General features: G+C 51.1%; 1 protein-coding gene across 1 annotated transcript in view; it reads left to right on the top strand.

Moving 5' to 3' along the window:
- Positions 1-2,241: 2,241 nt before the first annotated feature.
- SCYL1 (SCY1 like pseudokinase 1) overlaps positions 2,242-19,709 on the top strand; it is a 28,870-nt gene continuing 11,402 nt past the window's right edge. Inside the window, exons 1-9 of the mRNA XM_054035134.1 lie at positions 2,242-2,416; positions 4,119-4,259; positions 5,369-5,491; positions 6,666-6,886; positions 7,737-7,827; positions 9,143-9,298; positions 10,081-10,239; positions 11,234-11,341; positions 12,098-12,211. Of these exons, the coding sequence (XP_053891109.1) occupies positions 2,300-2,416; positions 4,119-4,259; positions 5,369-5,491; positions 6,666-6,886; positions 7,737-7,827; positions 9,143-9,298; positions 10,081-10,239; positions 11,234-11,341; positions 12,098-12,211 (1,230 nt within the window). The 5' untranslated portion in view covers positions 2,242-2,299. The remainder of the gene's footprint in view (positions 2,417-4,118; positions 4,260-5,368; positions 5,492-6,665; positions 6,887-7,736; positions 7,828-9,142; positions 9,299-10,080; positions 10,240-11,233; positions 11,342-12,097; positions 12,212-19,709) is intronic.

Raw genomic sequence — 19,709 nt, 5'->3', positions numbered from 1 at the left:
AGCAACTTATGTTTGATGCAATAAAGAAAAGGGAGCCAGTGGAGAGAGGCAAGGAGGGGGTGACATGGTCAAAGTGAGAGGCTAGAAAATGATCTTTGCAGAAGGTTTTTGAATAGATATGAGTGGGGATAAGATTACCTTTGTCAAGAGACAACGTGGATGCAGACAGACAGATGGGAAGCACAAGGAAACAACAGACTATATTGGTCAGCATGATAGATCTTAAAAGAGGCTGAAAGGAATTGATTAAATAAAAATATACAAGTGAAAGGTAAAGGGATTTAACTTTTGAAACTTTGATATCTTGGGGAAACTGAATAACACAGGATATTATTTATTATTTGTATTATGACAGTGCGTAGGTCCAGCTTTTAAAAAGTATTTAGGCATTGCTGCACTCAATGTTTCAACACCTAACTGATTTAGGAGACATGGCCTAAATCTAATTTTGAAAAGAGATTTAAGTACTTTGGAGCCTAAATCCATAGGCTTTTGGGTCCTAAGTGCCTAAATCCCATTTGAAAATTAGATTTCTGGTACTAAATCAGTTAGGCATTGCAACACTGAATGTAGCAATACCTAAATACCTCAAAATCAGGGTTCAAAACGCCAGAGGCCAAAGCCCTATTGCAGGGGTGGGGAACCTATGGCCCATGGGCTGGATCTGGCCCGTTGCTTACTTTCATCTGGCCGGTGCATGGGTGGCCGGTACCATAGGTTGGAGGAGGCTGTGCCTCCCCAAACAGCCAGGCATGGACCTGTCCACGCTTCACCCCGCCCAGGCCTCCCCCTCTTCTATTTACTGCCATGCAGCGTGCAGCTCCTCCAGTCCCCCTGTGCTCTGGGCGGGCTGCGGCAGTGCCATCCATCTGCCCTCCTAGCGCTCCGGGACTGGGGAGGCTGTGGTCGCGCGCTGCACGTCTTCCCAGTGCTCTGGGGCTGGGGAGGCTGTGGCCATGCGCTGTCCGCCTTCCTGGCACTCCGGGGCTGGGGCCACGTGCCACCCGCCCTCCCGGCACTCCTCTGGGGCTGGGGAGCTAGCCTGGGGCGGGGCCGGTGGCCGTGGGGCAGGGGGGGCGGGGCTGGGGGCTTTGAATCAGACCCTTGCTTTTTACTTGTGTGTGGCCCACGATTGATTTTTTTCTGTGAGTCAATGGCCCAGGATAGAAAAAAGGTTCCCCACCCCTGTCCTATTGTGTGAGGTATAGATTAATAGATTTTTAAGACCAGAAGGGATCTTTATAATCATGTAGTCTGACCTCCTGTATAAAACAGGCCAGAGAACCTCACACAGTAAGTAATTTCTGCATTAAGCTAATACTCTGTTTGCGCTTGAACAGATTGTTTAGAAAGACATCTAGTCTTGATTGAAAGACTTCAAGTGATGGAAAATCCATCACAGCTCAAGGCCAACTATTCTAGTAGTAATCACCTTCCCTTTTAAAAATTTGCACTATATTTCTAGTCTGAATTTGTCAAGCTTCACAATAATACCTAACTCCTAGATAGCATCTCTAGATCTGAAAGTACTTGACAAGGGAGGGCGGTATCATCATACCCATTTTACAGAGGGGGAAACTGATACACAGAAAGGTGAAATGTCTTGTCCAAGGTCACCCAGCACAGCTAGGAACAGAACACATCTAATTTCTCAGTTATACTAGATAAATAAAAAACAGTTCCCCACAAAAATGTTGGGGGTGCTGGTGGTCATCTCAGGGTTAGAATAGAGACTGGGAGACAGAGTTTTATTCCTGACTCAAGGAGGAGAGCCTGGGTTAGTAGTGGAGCAGAGACTGTGGGGTGACCAGATAGAAAATGTGAAAAATTGGGACGGGGGTGGAGGGTAATAGGCGCCTATATAAGAAAAAGCCCCGAATATCAAATAAAATCGGGACATCTGCTCACCCTAAGAGACTGGGAGGCAGGACTCCTGGGTCCCATTCCCAGGCTGTCACTCACTTGCTGTGGGACCTTGTGGACAATCAGGTCACCTCTTTGTGCCTGGACAGCTCCACCAGCAAAACAAAGGCGGCAGCTGGCAGGAGCCGCTGAGGCCCTTCTGCACCCTACCAGAGTGTGCGGCTGCTGGGAGAGGAGGGGCAGCTTCCGGGATTAGCTCTGCCCCAGGCCTTCCCCTCCCCCATCATTGCTCCCCTGCTCAGCCCCCAGCCCCTCCCAGCCTCCTTCCCCGCTCCCCCCACCGCAGCGCAGCGCTCTCTGCTGCCCCCTGGCGGCCCGTCTGCTCCGCGCAGCCCGGAGGAGCCGGATCCCGGTCCCGGAGCGGCCCGGCCGGACGATGTGGTTCTTCTCCCGGGACCCGGTCCGGGATTTCCCCTATGAGTTCGGCGCGGAGGCGGGCGCGGAGCGGGGGGAGCCCGCGGGGCCCTGGCAGCTGCACCGGGGCAAGAGGAAGGTGAATCCCCCCCTTGGGCCCGGCCTGTCTTCCGCCCGCCTGACGTGGCGGGGCCTCCCCGGTCTGGAGCCGCCGCCACCGGCACCGCCAGCCCGGGACACAGGGGGAGGTTTTCAGGCCTCCTCCTCCCCAGCCCGGGGTACGGGGGGAGGTTTCCAGGCTCCCCAGACAGGGCTACGGGGGGGAGGTAGGTTTCCAGGCTTCCCCCTCTCTAGCCCGGGGTACGGGGGTGGGGTTTTCCAAGGTCCCCAACCCGGGGGAGGGGGAGAGGTTTCCAGGTTCCACACCCAGGGGTACGGGGGGGGGAGGTAGGTTTCCAGGCCTCTCCCTCCCCAACCCGGGGTACGGGGCGAGGTCTCCCCCCCCAGTCCGGCGTTCAAGAGTGGGTTTCTATGCCCTCATCCCTAGGCCGGGGTGTAGAGGGTATCCAGGCTCCCCTTCCCCAGCCTGAACTAAAGGTGGGGGATAAAGGGGGTGGGGTTCAAGCCCTGCTCTTGGTGTAAAGGGGGAGTTTCAGAGAGCTCTTGGACTGAGGCAGGGTTTCCAGGACCCCTGAGAACAGGTGTTTAATGATCCCCAGAGTTCTGCTTCTCCCCTGGTTTATGGGACGGTGTGGTCCAAGCCCCCACTCAGATACTGTTCTCAAGGATAGAAGGGGTTCCAGGGGGACCCCACTAGGATGGAAGGATGTTTCAGGGGGTCCTCTAGGCTATTCCTCCCCCAGTAACAAGGATTTTCAGGGTCCCTCCAAGCTCTCCCCACTCCTGAGCATCCCCAAAAATAAAAGGTCCAGGGACCCCCAATTGAGGGCTTATCTAGTTCCTCCTTAGTCTCAAGGGTCTCCCCCATACACACACACACACACCCCACTTTCTAAAGCAGCTGGGGGACATCCAAGGTCTGGATCTAGTACTAATGGTAGTCCCCTAGGGTCAGGGGACAAATAGCAACATGAAAATGGGAGGGTTTAGCCTGCTTCCAGAGTGGCTGCTGTGTTCCACCCCAGAGGCAGACAGTTACCCTCATTATAGGGTCCATATAATAAAAATAGTAATAATTATTTAATACCTAGCTCTGGTATGGAGCTTTTCAGCAGTAGATCACAAAACCCCCTTTCAAAGCTAGTTGGTATCATCCCTATTTTATATGTGTGGAAACTGAGGCACAGAGCGGGGATGGGACTTGCCAAATGTCACCTAGCAGGCCAGTAGTTGAGCCTGGAATAGAACCCAAGTCTTGTGAGTGCAATGCTCTGTCCACTAGACTACATTGCCTCCCCCAAACAGACCATCCCTGACTCTCCTCCCCCCACATGGGAGGAAAGATGAGCCAGCAATTTGAATGCCAGCATGGGACACAGGAGACCTGGGTTCAATTCCATAGACTCCCCATGTGACCTGTGGGCAAGTAAGAACATAAGAACGGCCATACTGGGTCAGACCAAAGGTCCATCTAGCCCAGTAGCCTGTCTTCTGACAGTGGCCAGTGCCAGGTGCTTCAGAGGGAATGAACAGAACAGGACAATCATCAAGTGATCCATCCATCCCCTGTCACCCATTCCCAGCTTCTGGCAAAGTCGCATCCTTTTTCTGTCCCTCAGTTTCACCATCTGTACAATGGGGATAATAGCACTGCTCAGATACTATAGGACGATAGACACCCTTAAATAAATAGCACATAACACTTTTTTGTTTTTCTTCAGACCACAGGGGATCTGGTATCTGTTTTCGTCTATGAAGTTAAACCTAATTCGGATGAACAGACACAGGTCGCCAAGGCAGCTTTCAAACGCTTTAAAACCCTCCGACACCCCAATATTCTGTCCTACATTGACGGATTGGAGGTACTGGTTATGATTTTTATGTGTGGCGGTACCTACGTCTGTTATATTTATGATTTCGTATTGTGGCCATGTCTACAGGCTTTGATGATTATGATTTTAGTTTGCGGTGGTTTTTGAGGCCCTGAACAGGGCTGGATTTGAATCACATCTGGCACGGAGTAAAGGGTGATCTCTGCCCCAGAGTGTGTTTCCTAGGCTGAAAAACACCAATGCTTAGGGTGCTGGCTTGATACTGGATGGAATTATGTTATTTATCCACTGCCTTTATGAAACTGCAGCCAATCCTGAATTTGGATAAAGCGGTATGACCCGACATGTCCAGCTTGCAGTGGGACAGCACAGTGTATTACACTTTTGTCTTCCTATAGTGGATGCATTTATTTATTATCTGTTTACTTGTATTACGGTAGGGCCCAGCAACCCTGAACAAGATTGGCGATCCTCTTTAGGGCACCGCATGGATCCTGACAGAGATCTGGGCCTTTTGCTATGCCAGGGGCTGCATGCTGGACCCCCTAATGGGGATGGGTTAGTCACTGTTGTCTGTGGCAGTGGTGTCTGTGCAGTGGCTGGCACGAAGGGTCCCTTGATCTCATTTGTGGGGGGATCTGTGTGGAGCCTGGCACAATGGGGGTCCCTGATCTTGCTGGGATGTGTGTGTCTGTACAGTCCCCTATCTTGGTTGGGAGATTCTGCGCAGTGACTGACACTAAGGGGTCCTTGCTCTCAATTAGTGAGGGAAGGGAGAGCATTGTGCAGTTCCTGGCACAACAGGGGCCCCAATCTCAGTTGGAGGGGGGTTGTACAGTGCCTGGCATAACAGGGGCCCCGATCTCCATTGGAGGGGGGTTGTGCAGTGCCTCTCTGATCTCAGTTGTGGGGGTCTTTGTGACGTCCTATCTGACAGGACCCCTGATCTCAGTTGTGGGGGTGGTCTGTGCAACGCCAGGTCCAACAGGACCTTTCAATCTTGGTTGGGGCTTCACAATGCTACTGTAATACTACTATTAACGTGCCCAGCACAAAGGGGCTCCAATCTCAGTTGGAGCCTCTGGGTGCTTCTGTAACAAAAAGAAACATGGTGGTTTTTTTGTGTGTGCGGGGGATAGACGGAGAAATGTTTGCACGTGGTGACAGAGCCTGTGACATCTCTGAGTACTTACCTGAAGTCGAAAGCAGACTCTGGAGGGTTAAACGAACAGGAGATATCGTGGGGCCTCCATCAGATTGTGGTAAGATACAGTGATCTCAAGCAGATGGGTTGTGCCTATATAGAAAATCCTAAAACACCAACTCCTTTGCCCACAGCCCCCAGTCTTGGTTGCCCCTCAGTTTTAATTAAGCTTGCCAGAATTAGATTTTTATTGTTTTTAATTTTGATAGATAATATTGATCTTTATTTTTAACCTGTTTTTCAGTTTTTATTGATTTTAAATTTTCACAGTTGCAGGAAATTATGGGAGTGCGGTTAGACAATAGAGGTCTCAGGCTAATTATTTAATGGCAGTAGATGTTGAGTTTCAAAAAGTTAAGGCTTTATAGCCGTTAAAACAAACTGTCAACTTCACGTATCAGAATATAAAAAGTAAATATCCTTTAATCAAACTCTACTATGTGCTTAAACAGCATTTTTCTTACTTTGCCTAGCTGTACATTTCTGTTATTGAAGGAGATATTTTTTCCTTGGTTTGTGTGTTCAGTGAAATCGAGATTTACCAATAAAAATCTAATCTTTCCAAGCCTAGTTTTAGTGGAGCAATGTGCTGCCATAGTAATAATGATCATTTATTTTGCTGCACCCTGGTGAGTTTTCGAGTTCTGCCCAGACAGAACACACCGCTTCTGCTTCTTCTTTAACCAGGTATAGCTATTGAGGGCTGCAGTCCTGCCAATGATCCCTTGATCTGTCCAGGGGTAGAACTGTCCAGGTTAGACCCAACTGAGGTTAGAAAGAGATTTCTGCCATTCCCAACTATGTTATCATATTGTCTGATCCAGGATGCTGGGGTAAACCAACTATGAGTCAAGTGAATAGCATTATCCCCATTTTATAGATGGGGAAACTGAGGTGTGGAAAAGGAAGGTGACTTCTTCAAGGGCACACAGGGAATCAGTTGCAGAGCTGGCAATAGAACCCAGGAGTCCTGACTCCCAGCCGCCCCACTCTTCTCTCACAGCTAGACCCCACTGATGACCTACAGCTAAGAATGGAACCCAGGAACCTTGGCTCCCAGACTTCCCTGCTCTAACCCACCAGACCCCATTCCTGTCCTAGAACTGGGAATGGAACGCAGGAGTTCTGACTCCCAATCCCACCCCTCAACTAGACCATTCTGTCTCTAAGATTCTTCTCACGAGGGTCCCAGCTGACTGCTCCTCTCACTTGTCCTTCCCTTGCCTTTCCAGAAAGCTCTCAGCTTCCTGGTGAATGACTGCAACCTCATCCACAATAATGTGTGCATGTCTGCTGTTTTTGTGGACCGCGCTGGTGAGTGGAAGCTGGGTGGCCTGGATTACATGTACTCGACCCAGGGTGACAACACCCCGCCTCGGAAAGGGATCCCTGAGCTGGAAAGATACGACCCACCGGAGAAAACAGATAACAGCAAAACCCCTGGGGAGAAATGGTGAGTGGGAGATGGGGAGGAGCCCGTTACTCTCCTCCAACCCTTTTATCTAGTTAGACTGTAAGCTCTTTCGGGGCAGAGACTCTCTCTCACTGTGTGACTGTGCAGTGCCCAGCATGATGGGCCCCCTAATCTCAGCTGAGTGAGGTCTGCAGCGCACCCGGCACGACAGAGGCCTCCCAATCTCTGTCAGGGCCTCTCTAGACACTACTGTAATACAAATAGATTTGTAGATGTTAAGACCAGAAGGGACCATTATGTCTGACCTCTTGTTTGACACAGGCCAGAGAATTTTTCCCTGTGATTCCTGCATTGAGCCCAATAACTAACACAGCCCAGGGTATAGAAGGGAGAGGCTATGAGCTCTGCTTATTGTGCCGTACTCTGTGATCTTTCTCCAGTCACCCTCCATGACCTAATCTTTCTTTCTCCGCAATGTCCTGCTGTGTGCATGTGCAAGAGCCTTTTCCTCTGCAGTCCCTTTCCCTCAGGAATCCTCCTTCCTGCATCTCTCTCTGCTCTTCTCTCAGTTCACCCAGCACCTGCTTCTTCTCTGTGTGTGCAAGACGCTTGTCTGCAAACAGAATTGTTGTATCCCCCTCTAGGGGCCGTTCTGCTTATCTAATCCCTGCCACCTCTCGACAGTGTGTGTGCACGCGCATGCAAGAGCCCCCGTCTCACTTCAAGCTCCCCTATTGTTTATTTCCCTGCATAGCCCTTCTGCCTAACCCTAAAGTGTCTGGGGGTGTAGTTTGTATGGATCATGCTATGCAAAATACAGCTGGGTTGCATTTTCCTTCCCCATGGGGAAACCATTGGGAAAGTTACATCTGTTCTTCTGCTGTGCCAGGTCTGCGGACATGTGGCGTCTTGGCTGCCTCATCTGGGAGGTTTTCAATGGCACCCTGCCCCGCCCGTCCTCCTTGCGATCCCTCGGCAAGGTAATGTGGTCAGTTCTCTTCCCACCCGCTCTGTTGATAGGGCCTGGCAAAGTAATTAATCAGCAGATCTGCCTGGCTCCAATCCCTCTACTTGTAATATTACACCGGTGGGTGGGTTGTTGGCAAAAGGAATCAAACCCGGAATCAGGAGCCTCTGTGACGTGTGCTAAAAGAACCAGGCTGTAGCAGACCCATCAACCTCTGTCAGTGGCCCAGCCATGGCTAGACGGGGACAGAGCACCACATGGAGTGGATCAGGGTTACACACAGAAGGGACCCAGCAGGGAATGTTGATTGCTGGTGGGTCTCACAATATGCTGTGGGGAGAGAATGTGTCTTTCAGGCCCCATTGACTTCAGTAATAATAGACCCTAGCTCTTATGTAGCACTTTTCATCAATAGATCATAGAGGCTTTACAGAGGAGGTTAGACTCATTATTCCCATTTTACAGATGGGGAAACTGAGGCACAGAAGGGGCAAGATGTTACCCAGCAGGCCAATAGTAGAGCCAGGAATAGAACTGAAGTCTCCTTTGTCCCAGTTCGCTAGGCCACACGCCCCAGAGCTAACCATCAGCTTCACCCTGTTAATGAGAGGGTGAGTCGATGCAATTTTCTATAGGGATGCATTGGTGGGGAACTGATAGCATATTACCCTGCGTCTATCCATCCTGTGGCTAAATAGTGGCCCTTCTGTTTTGTTTATTGGCCAAACTTATAGGAGCATGACAAGGATTGCAGATCACTCTCTGCTTTACGCAGCCTATGTGCAGGTACTGTTCCTTACGGAGCAGTGCAATTTCAAACGGGTTGGTAAAGAGTTTTGTGATTGTGCTGTAGAATAGCAGTGGAGTGCAATAGATAGGGCACAGGACTGGGAGCTGAGAACTCTAGGGGGAGTGGGGTCTAGGGGTTAGAGCAGGAGGGGCTGGGAGTCAGGGCTCCTGAGTTCTACTCCCAGTTCTGGGAGGGAAGGGGTGGGAAGTCTAGTGATTAGTGTGGGGGAGGGGAAGCAGCCAGGACTCCTGGATTCTATCCCCAGCTTTGGGAGGCATGGGGACAGGAGTCAGGATTCCTGGGTTCTCTTCCCAGCTCTGCCTTGGAGTTGCTGTGTCATCTTGGGCAGCTCAGCCTGTTTTCCTGTGCCCCAGTTTCCTCATTCCTAAAACAGGGATAATGAGATCCATTGGCCATTGTCAGCTGCTTTGCCATCCAAGCTGAAAAGATCCCAAACTAATTAGTATACATAGCAAATGCTTAACACACATGAGGGACACCTCTTCCTGACTGTAGAATCTGTGTATCCTCTCTCCAGATCCCCAAGTCGCTGGTCCCCCACTACTGTGAACTGGTGGGGGCCAATCCCAAAATCCGCCCCAACCCTGCCAAGTTCCTCCAGAACTGCCGGGGCCCCAATGGCTTCATGAAGAACAGCTTTGTAGAGACCAACCTTTTCCTGGAAGAGATCCAGGTGAGAACGATGCCTGTAGCCTTGTCACCTCCGGTCAGGAGGAGTGGAAAGTATTAGAACTCCTCTATGTAGGCCAGAGGTGCCCAAGAGAGTGTCCAATCAATTGCTGGGGCTTGAGGACCCCCTGCATTGGTTTATTGGCCCATTGAACTTGCCTTGGGCAGTACTGGCATTTGTCTTGGGTCCGTTATATGTTCGCTTGATGGGGAAAAGTGGCTTCTGGAGCACAGTTCATTTTGGGGGGAGGTTGAGAGGGAACTGGCTGTGGTGGGGAATGGGATATGAAGCCCTTCCTCTCCAGAGGGCACCAGCTCTGCGGGGGAGACTAGCTGGATCAGGGAGGTGGGGAATGGGATGTCAGGCCTTTCCTCTCTAGGGAGTACTGGCGTCAATCCTGCCGCAGGGTATGGGGACTGATTGGGTTAGGGGGCAGGGAAAGGGGTAAGGTGTCTTTTCATTCCACAAGGCATTAGTTCTGATGTGGCCCCAAGTTGTGGGAGGACTGGTGGGTTCAGGGTTATATAGGATAAAGACCACTTCAGCTTTAAGTCACTGGTTCAACTCCAGCCCATGTTAGCAGAGCTGGAAATTCATGCCCCTGTATGGTAGAACAAGAACTTGCTGTATTTCCATCCATTATCTAGTGGGAGAGGAGACTGCGGCAATCCAAGCCATCATTGTCATTGATTCTCTTGTTGGCAGCCCCAAAGGGCAAAATGGAACCACAAGGAGCAGGCTAGTCTGCCCAGTGACCCCATTTCCTTTTCCCCCTGTCCTGGCAGATTAAGGAACCAGCAGAACGGCAGAAGTTCTTCCAGGAGCTGAGCAACAACCTAGACACCTTCCCCGAAGATTTCTGCCGGCACAAGATCCTCCCACAGCTGCTGACGGCCTTTGAGTTTGGTAACGCTGGTGCTGTCATCCTGACCCCACTCTTCAAGGTGAGCTGCTGTTCTAATGGTGGCATTCCTCTGTTTACATCTTGTGACGGGATGGGGCTACAGGCCTGTTTCCTGTCTCTGGGCATTCTGAGGATTGTAGTTCCCAGAGTGAGCAAGGACTGCTGGCAAATGGACTTTGCTTGTGGGGAGGGGAGAACAGTTGCTGCTGGAGATCTCCTGTGACTGAGCAGGACCTATGGAAGGGACAGGGAGGAGACAGGCAAACACAAAGTAACACTATAGGGACAGTTCAAAGTGAGAACAGATTGTTGCTCTGTTCGCTAGAGTCCTAGAAGGCTGGATCTCCGCCTGTGACTCAGTGAAGTTGGTGTGCTTGGGGGAGAGAGGCATTTTAGGGCTAAACTGCCCTATTAAGGGGTCGCGCGCTTCGCAGCTTCTGTAGGCTGCACATGTTGCATACATCAGAGGTCCTTGCATCTCTCCATTTCCCGCACAAGTGGCCTGTGAACCACCCTCTGGTTCAGGGATTCCCTGCAACGCCCACCTCTCATGGCGGGCTGGATGTGCTACATTCACTCCACCTATATCAGAGTCCTTGATTCTCCCGCCATGCCAGGGCTCTGTGTGTTCTCTCATTCCCACCCCCCCTTCCCCTACTTTACCCCACCCCATGCCAGGAAAAGGGAAACTGAGGCCAGAGAGGTGTGTCATCACTACACATTCCTCATCAAGTGACACATGACCTTGCAGTGTGTGTGTGTGTGTGTGTATATATATATATATATATATATATATATATGTGTGTATATGTGTATATATGTATGGACCATGTTGGAGATGGTGCCAAGAGCTGACGTCAGTACTCCAGGAACACCTACAGATTAATTTCTTTGTGTGGCCCAGCTAGGAGTATCTTTTCTCTGGAAGGCTTATGGGCCCACGTCACCACTTTCCATCTCCACACTAAAGCTTTGCATGCCCCTCATCTCCTCCAGGATGAAAGCCTCCTCTTTAACTTCCAGTGTTTTTGCAGGTGGGGAAGTTCCTGAACACTGAAGAGTATCAGCAGAAGATCATTCCTGTCATCGTCAAAATGTTCTCCTCCACCGACCGAGCCATGAGGATACGGCTGCTGCAGCAGGTCAGTGATCAGCCTCGTTTTGCATCAGTGCACTTGGGCGGATCCAGGGCTCAGACGGGTAGGCAGGAGCAATGTTTTTCTGTTCTCGTTAGAACAGGGAGGGAACTGGGAGTCTGAACTTTTGGGTTCTGTTCCTGGCTCTGGGAGGGGAATGGTGCCTGTCTAGTGGTTAGAACAAGGAGAATGGGAGTTGGGACTCCTGGGTTCTAGTCTCAGCTCTGGGAGGGGAATGGTTTTGTGGCTAGATCAAAGAATTAGCAGACCGGATTTTTGGGTTCTACTTTGGGAGAGAGTACCCCTTAGTTGTTAGGACAAGGGGACTGAGAATTAGAGCGCCTGGGTTCTGTACCCAGCTCTGGGAAGAAGCGTGCTGCAGGGGTGACTCAGAGCCAGGATTTCTGGATCTGTTCCTGGCTGTGGAAAGGTGTGATGTCAAGGGCTTAGAATAGGTGATTGGGAATCAGGATATCTGGGTTCTCCTCTTGGCTTTCCCCAGATCATAGAATATCAGGGTTGGAAAGGGACCTCAGGAGGTCATCTAGTCCAACCCCCTGCTCAAAGCAGGACCAATTCCCAACTAAATCATCCCAACCAGGGCTTTGTCAAGCCTGACCTTAAAAACCTCTAAGGAACAGATGGTGTTGAGCCGTGCTAATTTTGACTGTGCATAGATCTTCCTCAGCACTAGACCAAACGTTAAGTCCTGACTGGTGACACATGCCTCTGTGTGTGTGTGTGTGTGTGTGTGTGTTGCAGATGGAAAACTTCATCCAATACCTCAACGAACCCACCGTCAACACCCAGATCTTTCCCCACGTTGTGCACGGCTTCCTGGACACCAACCCAGCCATTCGTGAGCAGACAGTGAAGGTAGAACAACAGAAGGGCTAATGTGATCTTTGGATGTATAAATGGGGGATCTCGAGTAGGGAGGTTCCGTTACCTCAGTATCTGGTACTGGTGCAACCACTGCTGGAATACTGTGTCCAGTTCTGATGTCCACACTTCCAAGAAGGATGTGGATTAAAGTAGAGAGGGTTCAGAGAAGAGCCAGGAGAATGATTAAAGGGTTGGAAAACCTGCCTGAGAGTGAGAGACTCCAGGAGCTCAATTCATTTATCTTATCAAAGAGAAGTTTAATAGGGGACTTGGTCACAGTCTGTAAGTACATACATGGGCCACAAATCTTTTTTAATGGGCTCTTCGGTCTAGCAGAGAAAGGTCTAACAAGACCTAGTGGTTGGAAGTTGAAGCTAGGAAAAGTCAGACTGGAAATAAGGTGCATATTTTTAATAGTGAGGATAAATAACCATTGGAACAACTTGCCAAGGGATGTGGTGGATTCTCCATCACTGATCATTTTTAAATCAAGCTGGAATGTTTTTCTAACGGATCTGCTCTGGTTCAAATAGGAATTAACATAGAGAAGTCTGTGTGTTCTACAGGTCACACTAGATGAGGGGTAGGCAACCTATGGCATGCGTGCCAAAGGCGGCACTCAAGTTGATTTTCAGTGGCACTCACACTGCCTGGGTCCTGGCCCCCGGTCCGGGGGGCTCTGCATTTTAATTTAATTTTAAATGAAGCTTCTTAAACATTTTAAAAACCTTATTTACTTTACAAACAATAGTTTAGTTATATATTATAGACTTATAGAAAGAGACCTTCTAAAAATGTTAAAATGTATTATTGGCACGCGAAACCTTAAATTAGAGTGAATAAATGAAGATTTGGCACACCACTTCTGAAAGTATCAGAGGGGTAGCCGTGTTAGTCTGAATCTGTAAAAAGCAACAGAGGGTCCTGTGGCACCTTTGAGACTAACAGAAGTATTGGGAGCATAAGCTTTCGTGGGTAAGAACCTCACTTCTTCAGATGCAAGTAATGGAAATTTCCAGAGGCAGGTATAAATCAGTATGGAGATAACGAGGTTAGTTCAATCAGGGACCATGATTTTAACAGCTTCCACCACACCATCAACCTCAGCCTGGACCAATCTACACGGGAGGTCCACTTCCTAGACACCACAGTACAAATAAGCGATGGCCACGTTAACACCACCCTATACCGAAAACCCACCAACCGCTACGCCTACCTTCATGCCTCCAGCTTCCACCCTGGACACATCACACAATCCATCGTCTACAGCCAAGCGCTGAGGTACAACCGCATCTGCTCCAACCCCTCAGACAGAGACCAACACCTACAAGATCTTCACCAAGCATTCTCAAAACTACGATACCCACACAAGGAAATAAAGAAACAAATCAACAGAGCCAGACGTGTACCCAGAAGCCTCCTGCTACAAGACAGGCCCAAAAAAGAAACCAACAGAACTCCACTGGCCATCACCTACAGTCCTCAGCTTAAACCTCTCCAACGCATCATCAGTGATCTACAACCCATCCTGGACAATGAGCCCTCACTTTCACAGACCTTGGGAGGCAGGCCAATCCTCGCCCACAGACAACCCGCCAACCTTAAGCATATTCTCACCAGCAACCATGCACCGCACCATAACAACTCTAACTCAGGAACCAACCCATGCAACAAACCTCGATGCCAACTCTGCCCACATATCTACACCAGCAACACCATCACAGGACCTAACCAGATCAGCTACATCATCACCGGCTCATTCACCTGCACGTCCACCAATGTTATATATGCCATCATGTCAGCAATGCCCCTCTGCTATGTACATTGGCCAAACTGGACAGTCGCTACGCAAGAGGATAAATGGACACAAGTCAGATGTCAGGAATGGCAATATACAAAAACCTGTAGGAGAACACTCCAACCTCCCTGGCCACACAATAGCAGATGTAAAGGTAGCCATCTTACAGCAAAACAACTTCAGGACCAGACTCCAAAGAGAAACTGCTGAGCTCCAGTTCATTTGCAAATTTGACACCATCAGATCAGGATTAAACAAAGACTGTGAATGGCTATCCAACTACAGAAGCAGTTTCGCCTCCCTTGGTGTTCACAGCTCAACTGCTAGCAGAGCACCTCACCCTCCCTGATTGAACTAACCTCGTTATCTCCATACTGATTTATACCTGCCTCTGGAGATTTCCGTTACTTGCATCTGAAGAAGTGAGGTTCTTACCCACAAAAGCTTATGCTCCCAATACTTCTGTTAGTCTTAAAGGTGCCACAGGACCCTCTGTTGCACTTCTGAAAGGTTGCCGACCCCTGCACTAGATGATCACAGTGATCCCTTCTGACTTTATAATCTAGAAATCAATTTCAGGGTTGCTCTGTTCCTCCTTCTTGAAGGATGCTGGTGGTGTGGAGTTAAGGGGGAAAATGATGCTATCTGGACTATTGATCTTGTCAGACCCTGTTGCTAATTCTTACCTCTGCATGGGGAGGAGGTTTTATGTGATATTGGTTTGCATGATCTGGACAGTCTTTCCCATAAAGAACCTCAAACAAGTCTGTCCTGAGTCCTGTCAGTTTTCAGAGGGTGCACTTTTTACTGTGTACACTGGCTGGATAGATAGGCAATATGGTCTGTGGATAGTGCTTTGGACCAAGGACTCAGGAGACACGGGCAAGGATTTGTCAAAAGTGACTAGTGATTTTAGTTGCCTGATTTGAGATGCCTTTTAGAAAGAGGCCTGATTTGCAGAAAGTACTGAGCACCCACCCTCTGAAAACTAGACCCCTTTCAATGTCTCTAGCTGAGTCCTCTCCCTCCCCCACCCCCTTGGGCCTGGATTCTGTTCCCAGCTTTAACAACGAGGAGTCCTTGTGGCACCTTAGAGACTAACAAATTTATTTGGGGACTAACAAATTAGTCTCTAAGGTGCCACAAGGACTCCTTGTTGTTTTTGCTAATACAGACTAACACGGCTGCTACTCTGAAACCTGTTCCCAGCTTTGCCACTCGTCTCAGGCAAGTCACCCACCTGTCTTTTTCCCCCATCTGAAAAATGCAGATCGTGATCCTCCTTTGTAAACTGCTCTGGGATATATGAATGTTAAGAACTGGATATTACCCCTTTTTGACCCGAGTCGTTAACCAAAATTTGGGGTCCCCCAGGCTGTTTGGTTAGGAGGAGAAATTGATGATAGCATCAGGTTTTCTTTGATGCAATCCTGTTTATTTACAAAGAATGTACAGAGTTCTGTTTCTCTGAACACAGCAGGAATCAAACAGGACATCTCTTTGTTTGATGTTTCTTTGCTCCCAGCTGCTTTCAGCCAGCACTCTGCTCAAAAGCTCTCTCTTGACTTTTTCTCAGGGCCCTTTCCCAGTGCTTCTGTGTCTGGTGCGTCCTGGCTGTTTTCTCCTCTCACCCCTCTACTAAAACAATACCCAGGGAAGCCCCTCTGCCCCCTGAATTCAAATGCCTGAGCGGCCTCACGTGCCAAAACACACGTTTTGTTTGTGGGCCCCCTAATGTTTCAGCTCTGAGTCCATAAAGAAGCTTTAATAGCTTCTTACAACTCCCTTTAATGAAGGGCAGCAGTTACCCCCTTCTCTCCCAGTTTTAATGAGCTTTAACCCAACCCTTGCCACTATCCTAGGGGGATTCATTGACAGACAAAGGGCTATAGAAATGTCTGTCACATAATGTCAGATCCAAACCCCAAGGGATGTTACTCTGTTGCCTGATTTTGGGACAGTTACTACCATTATTATATGTTTGTACAGTGCCTGAAACAATGGGGCCCAGACTTGTTAAGCTCTGTGGGGGCAGGGCGTGCTATATTATTAGATAATGGATTTTCCGTTCTGTGGGAAATTCTGACATTTCAAAAATGATTTTTATTCCGATTCCTAAATTTTCCACAGAATGGAAGCTCTGAAAAATTTTGATTTGGAACCATTGAAACGTTTTGTTCTTCTTCGAGTGCTTGCTCATATCCATTCCATTAGGTGTGCGCGCGCCGCGTGCACGATCGTCGGAAGATTTTTACCCTAGCAACACCGGCGGGTCGGCTGTGGAGCCCCCTAGAGTGGCGCCTTCATGGCGCTGAATATATACCCCAGCCGACCCGGCGCCCCCTCAGTTCCTTCTTACCGCCCCTGACGGTCGTTGGAACTGTGGAGCGCGGCATAGCTGTCCTCCACTCTCCCTAGCTTACTTAGTCATTCAAAGTTATAGTTATAGTTGTAGTTCTAGTGTTTATAGTTAAATAGTTTTAAAGTTGTTATAGTTGTTATTGTAGTTCAGGGGGTTAAGGGGGTCGTCTCCCCCTTTCTCCCCCGGCCGCGGGCCCGGGCTCATGCCCAACGCTCCCGGCTTCAAGCAGTGCGCCTCCTGCGCTAAGCCTATGCCAACGAGCGACCCGCACGACTCCTGTTTGAAGTGCCTGGGAGAGTCCCACCAAACAGACAAATGCAAGATCTGTAAGGCCTTCAAACCAAGAACCAAGAAGGAGCGGGACTTTCGGCTCAGGCAACTCCTAATGGAGGCGGCACTTAGCCCGGACACTCCTTCCACGGGCCAGACTCCGACGCCTAGCACTTCGGTGCGCAGTGCCCCGGCGGCACCGGCTATGACGACCACGCGAGTGGCGTCAGACAAGCCTCCCCGGCACCGGACCTCGTAGGCACCGCAAACACAGCAAGTGCCGCGGCGCCGGTCATTATCCCCAGGGCATAAAAAAGCCCATAAGACGGGGACGTCCGTGCCGAAGACGCCGGCTCCCCCAGTGCCGGGGGTAGAGCCGCGTCCGCCGGTGGAGCAACGGAAACAGGCGCCTCCAGCACCGTCGACTCCGGCGCCGAGGCCGTCGAGTCCGGTACAAATAGCGTCTCCACCGAGGCCGGCGGTGATACAGTGTCTCCCGTCGACTCCAGAGACCTTCGCGGCGGCGAGAGACTTGATAGCTCTCACGGAGCCGGCACCGCCTCAACCACCGGCACCGACTGTACCGTTGACTCGCCCGGTACAGTCAAGAGGGAAACCTGCCTTGATGCGCCCTCCATCACAAGGGCTGGAACCTCGGCGCCGATCCAGGTCCCGAAGCAGGTCCCCACGCCGCTCGCAGTCCCGGCACCGAATATCGTCTCGGCACCGGTCGTACTCGCGGTCAAGATCTTCTTCGCGGCACCGCTCTACGTCTCGGCACCGATATGATCGTCGGCACCGGTCAACGTCGAGACGTAGTTCTCGGCACCTCGACGCTCGACGCCGAGGGGCCGATCCCGGCACCGGGCATACTCTAGGTCCTCGTCGAGGTCCAGATCTGACTCCCGGCACCGACGAGGTCATCGGCACCGGTCGCGGTCCCGGCACCGATCGCCGGCACCGCACAGAGATAGATCATCTCCGGACCGGCACCGTGCGGCACCGCAGACCACGGGGATCGTTTCATCTTTCGCGGCACCGCCATGGCCGTCAAGATCGGCGTCTCGCTCCTCGGAGGACCTGTCAAGATCGGCATACCCCCCTCAGGGGCAGGCCGAGGAACGAGACTTGGGCCATTGGCAGGAGAGGGCAGAGGACCACTCTCATGGACCATCTCACTGGTCGTTTTGGACCCCGTGGGCGTATCACCAGGAGCAAGGGGCTTCATTACCATCGACCTCTCGCTCGGGTCACTCGGTCAGAAGGGCCCCAGAATCCACCATCTCTCGGCCTCCGCCTGGAGGCGTGGAGGCTTCTGTGTCCACACCACCCGACACCGTGGACCCAAGTGCAGGTGACGCTCCGACCCAAGACCAGGGGGACCGGGACCCCCCCTTGGATCCACTACCACCGGAGGCGTCCTCCTCCTCCTCTCCGGATGAGGCAGTGGCGGGCACTTCATGCACGGGTCCCCCTCCGATAGATCTTCGGGCTCACCAGGATCTCCTGCGCAGGATGGCCCGTAATATGGACCTGCAGACGGAGGAGATAGTGGAGGTGCACGACCCGATCGTGAATATCCTTGGATCGGATGCCCCATCGAGGGTGGCGTTACCCTTGATCCGCACGATCCAAATGAACGCGGATACGATATGGCAGACTCCTGCCTCCATTCCACCCACAGCGAGAGGGGTGGAAAGGAAATACTTTGTCCCATCTAAGGACTATGGGTACTTGTACACACACCCCCAACCGTGTTCACTGGTGGTGGAATCAGTGAATGCACGAGAGCGCCACGGCCAGCAGGCTGCAGCGCCAAAATCAAAAGAGGCTAAGCGGCTTGATCTGTTTGGCCGTAAGGTTTACTCAGCCGGAGGGCTACAACTTAGAGCGGCGAATCAACAGGCGCTACTGAGCCGCTACAATTTCAACTCCTGGAACTCTATGGGGAAGTTTAAGGAGTTGATTCCCCAAGAGTCCAGGGAAGAGTTTGGAGCCATGGTTGAGGAGGGTAAGAAGGTGGCTCGGACCTCCTTACAGGCCTCCCTGGACATAGCGGACTCGGCCGCAAGGACCCTGGCCGCAGGTATCGCTATGCGCAGGACCTCCTGGCTCCAAGTTTCGGGTTTGCCCCCTGAATTACAGCAGACCCTACAGGATTTGCCCTTTGAAGGACAGGGGCTGTTCTCGGAGAAGACGGACTCTCGATTGCAGAGCCTCAAAGACTCCAGGACAATCATGCGCTCCTTGGGGATGCATGTTGCGGGTCCCCAGCGCAGACCATTTAGGCCGCAGCCTCAACGTTTTTACCCCCCTCCACCTCGTCAGAGACAGGACCCTGCCAGAAGGCGAGGGCGAGGTGGTAGGAGAAGATGGGCTGGCCCTCAACCCGGTCAGAACCAAGGGCCACCAAGACCACCTTCAGGTCCTAGACAGAACTTTTGAAGGTGCGGTCGAGGACGGCGCCCCAGTCATCCCCCAGGATCCAGCTCCCTCCTTTCGGGATCGCCTCTCCCACTTCCACCGTGCTTGGTCCCTTATAACTTCGGACCGTTGGGTCCTCCGCACGGTGGAGAGGGGATACGCTATCCAGTTTTCTTCTATCCCCCCCTCCCACCCCCTTTCCCCATCCCTCTTCAGGGACCCTTCTCACGAGCAACTTCTTATACAGGAGGTTTCTACGCTCCTGGCCATGGGGGCCATAGAGGAGGTTCCGATAGACTTAAGGGGCAGGGGATTTTATTCCCGTTACTTCCTGATCCCCAAGTCCAAAGGAGGTCTGCGGCCCATCTTGGACTTGCGCGGACTCAACAAATTCGTAGTAAAGTTGAAGTTCCGCATGGTCTCTTTGGGGGCCATTATCCCTTCCCTCGATCCTGGAGACTGGTTCGCCGCCCTCGACATGAAAGACGCATACTTTCACATCTCAATTTACCCACCTCACAGACGCTTCCTGCGATTCGTGGTAAACACGGTGCACTACCAATTTACAGTCCTTCCCTTCGGCCTATCCTCGGCCCCAAGGGTGTTCACGAAATGTATGGCTGTCGTGGCAGCGT

Source organism: Malaclemys terrapin, chromosome 7 (genome assembly GCF_027887155.1).
Source record: "Malaclemys terrapin pileata isolate rMalTer1 chromosome 7, rMalTer1.hap1, whole genome shotgun sequence".
NCBI classification, from domain to species: domain Eukaryota; kingdom Metazoa; phylum Chordata; order Testudines; family Emydidae; genus Malaclemys; species Malaclemys terrapin.
This window is presented reverse-complemented; position numbering and strand designations above follow the sequence as displayed.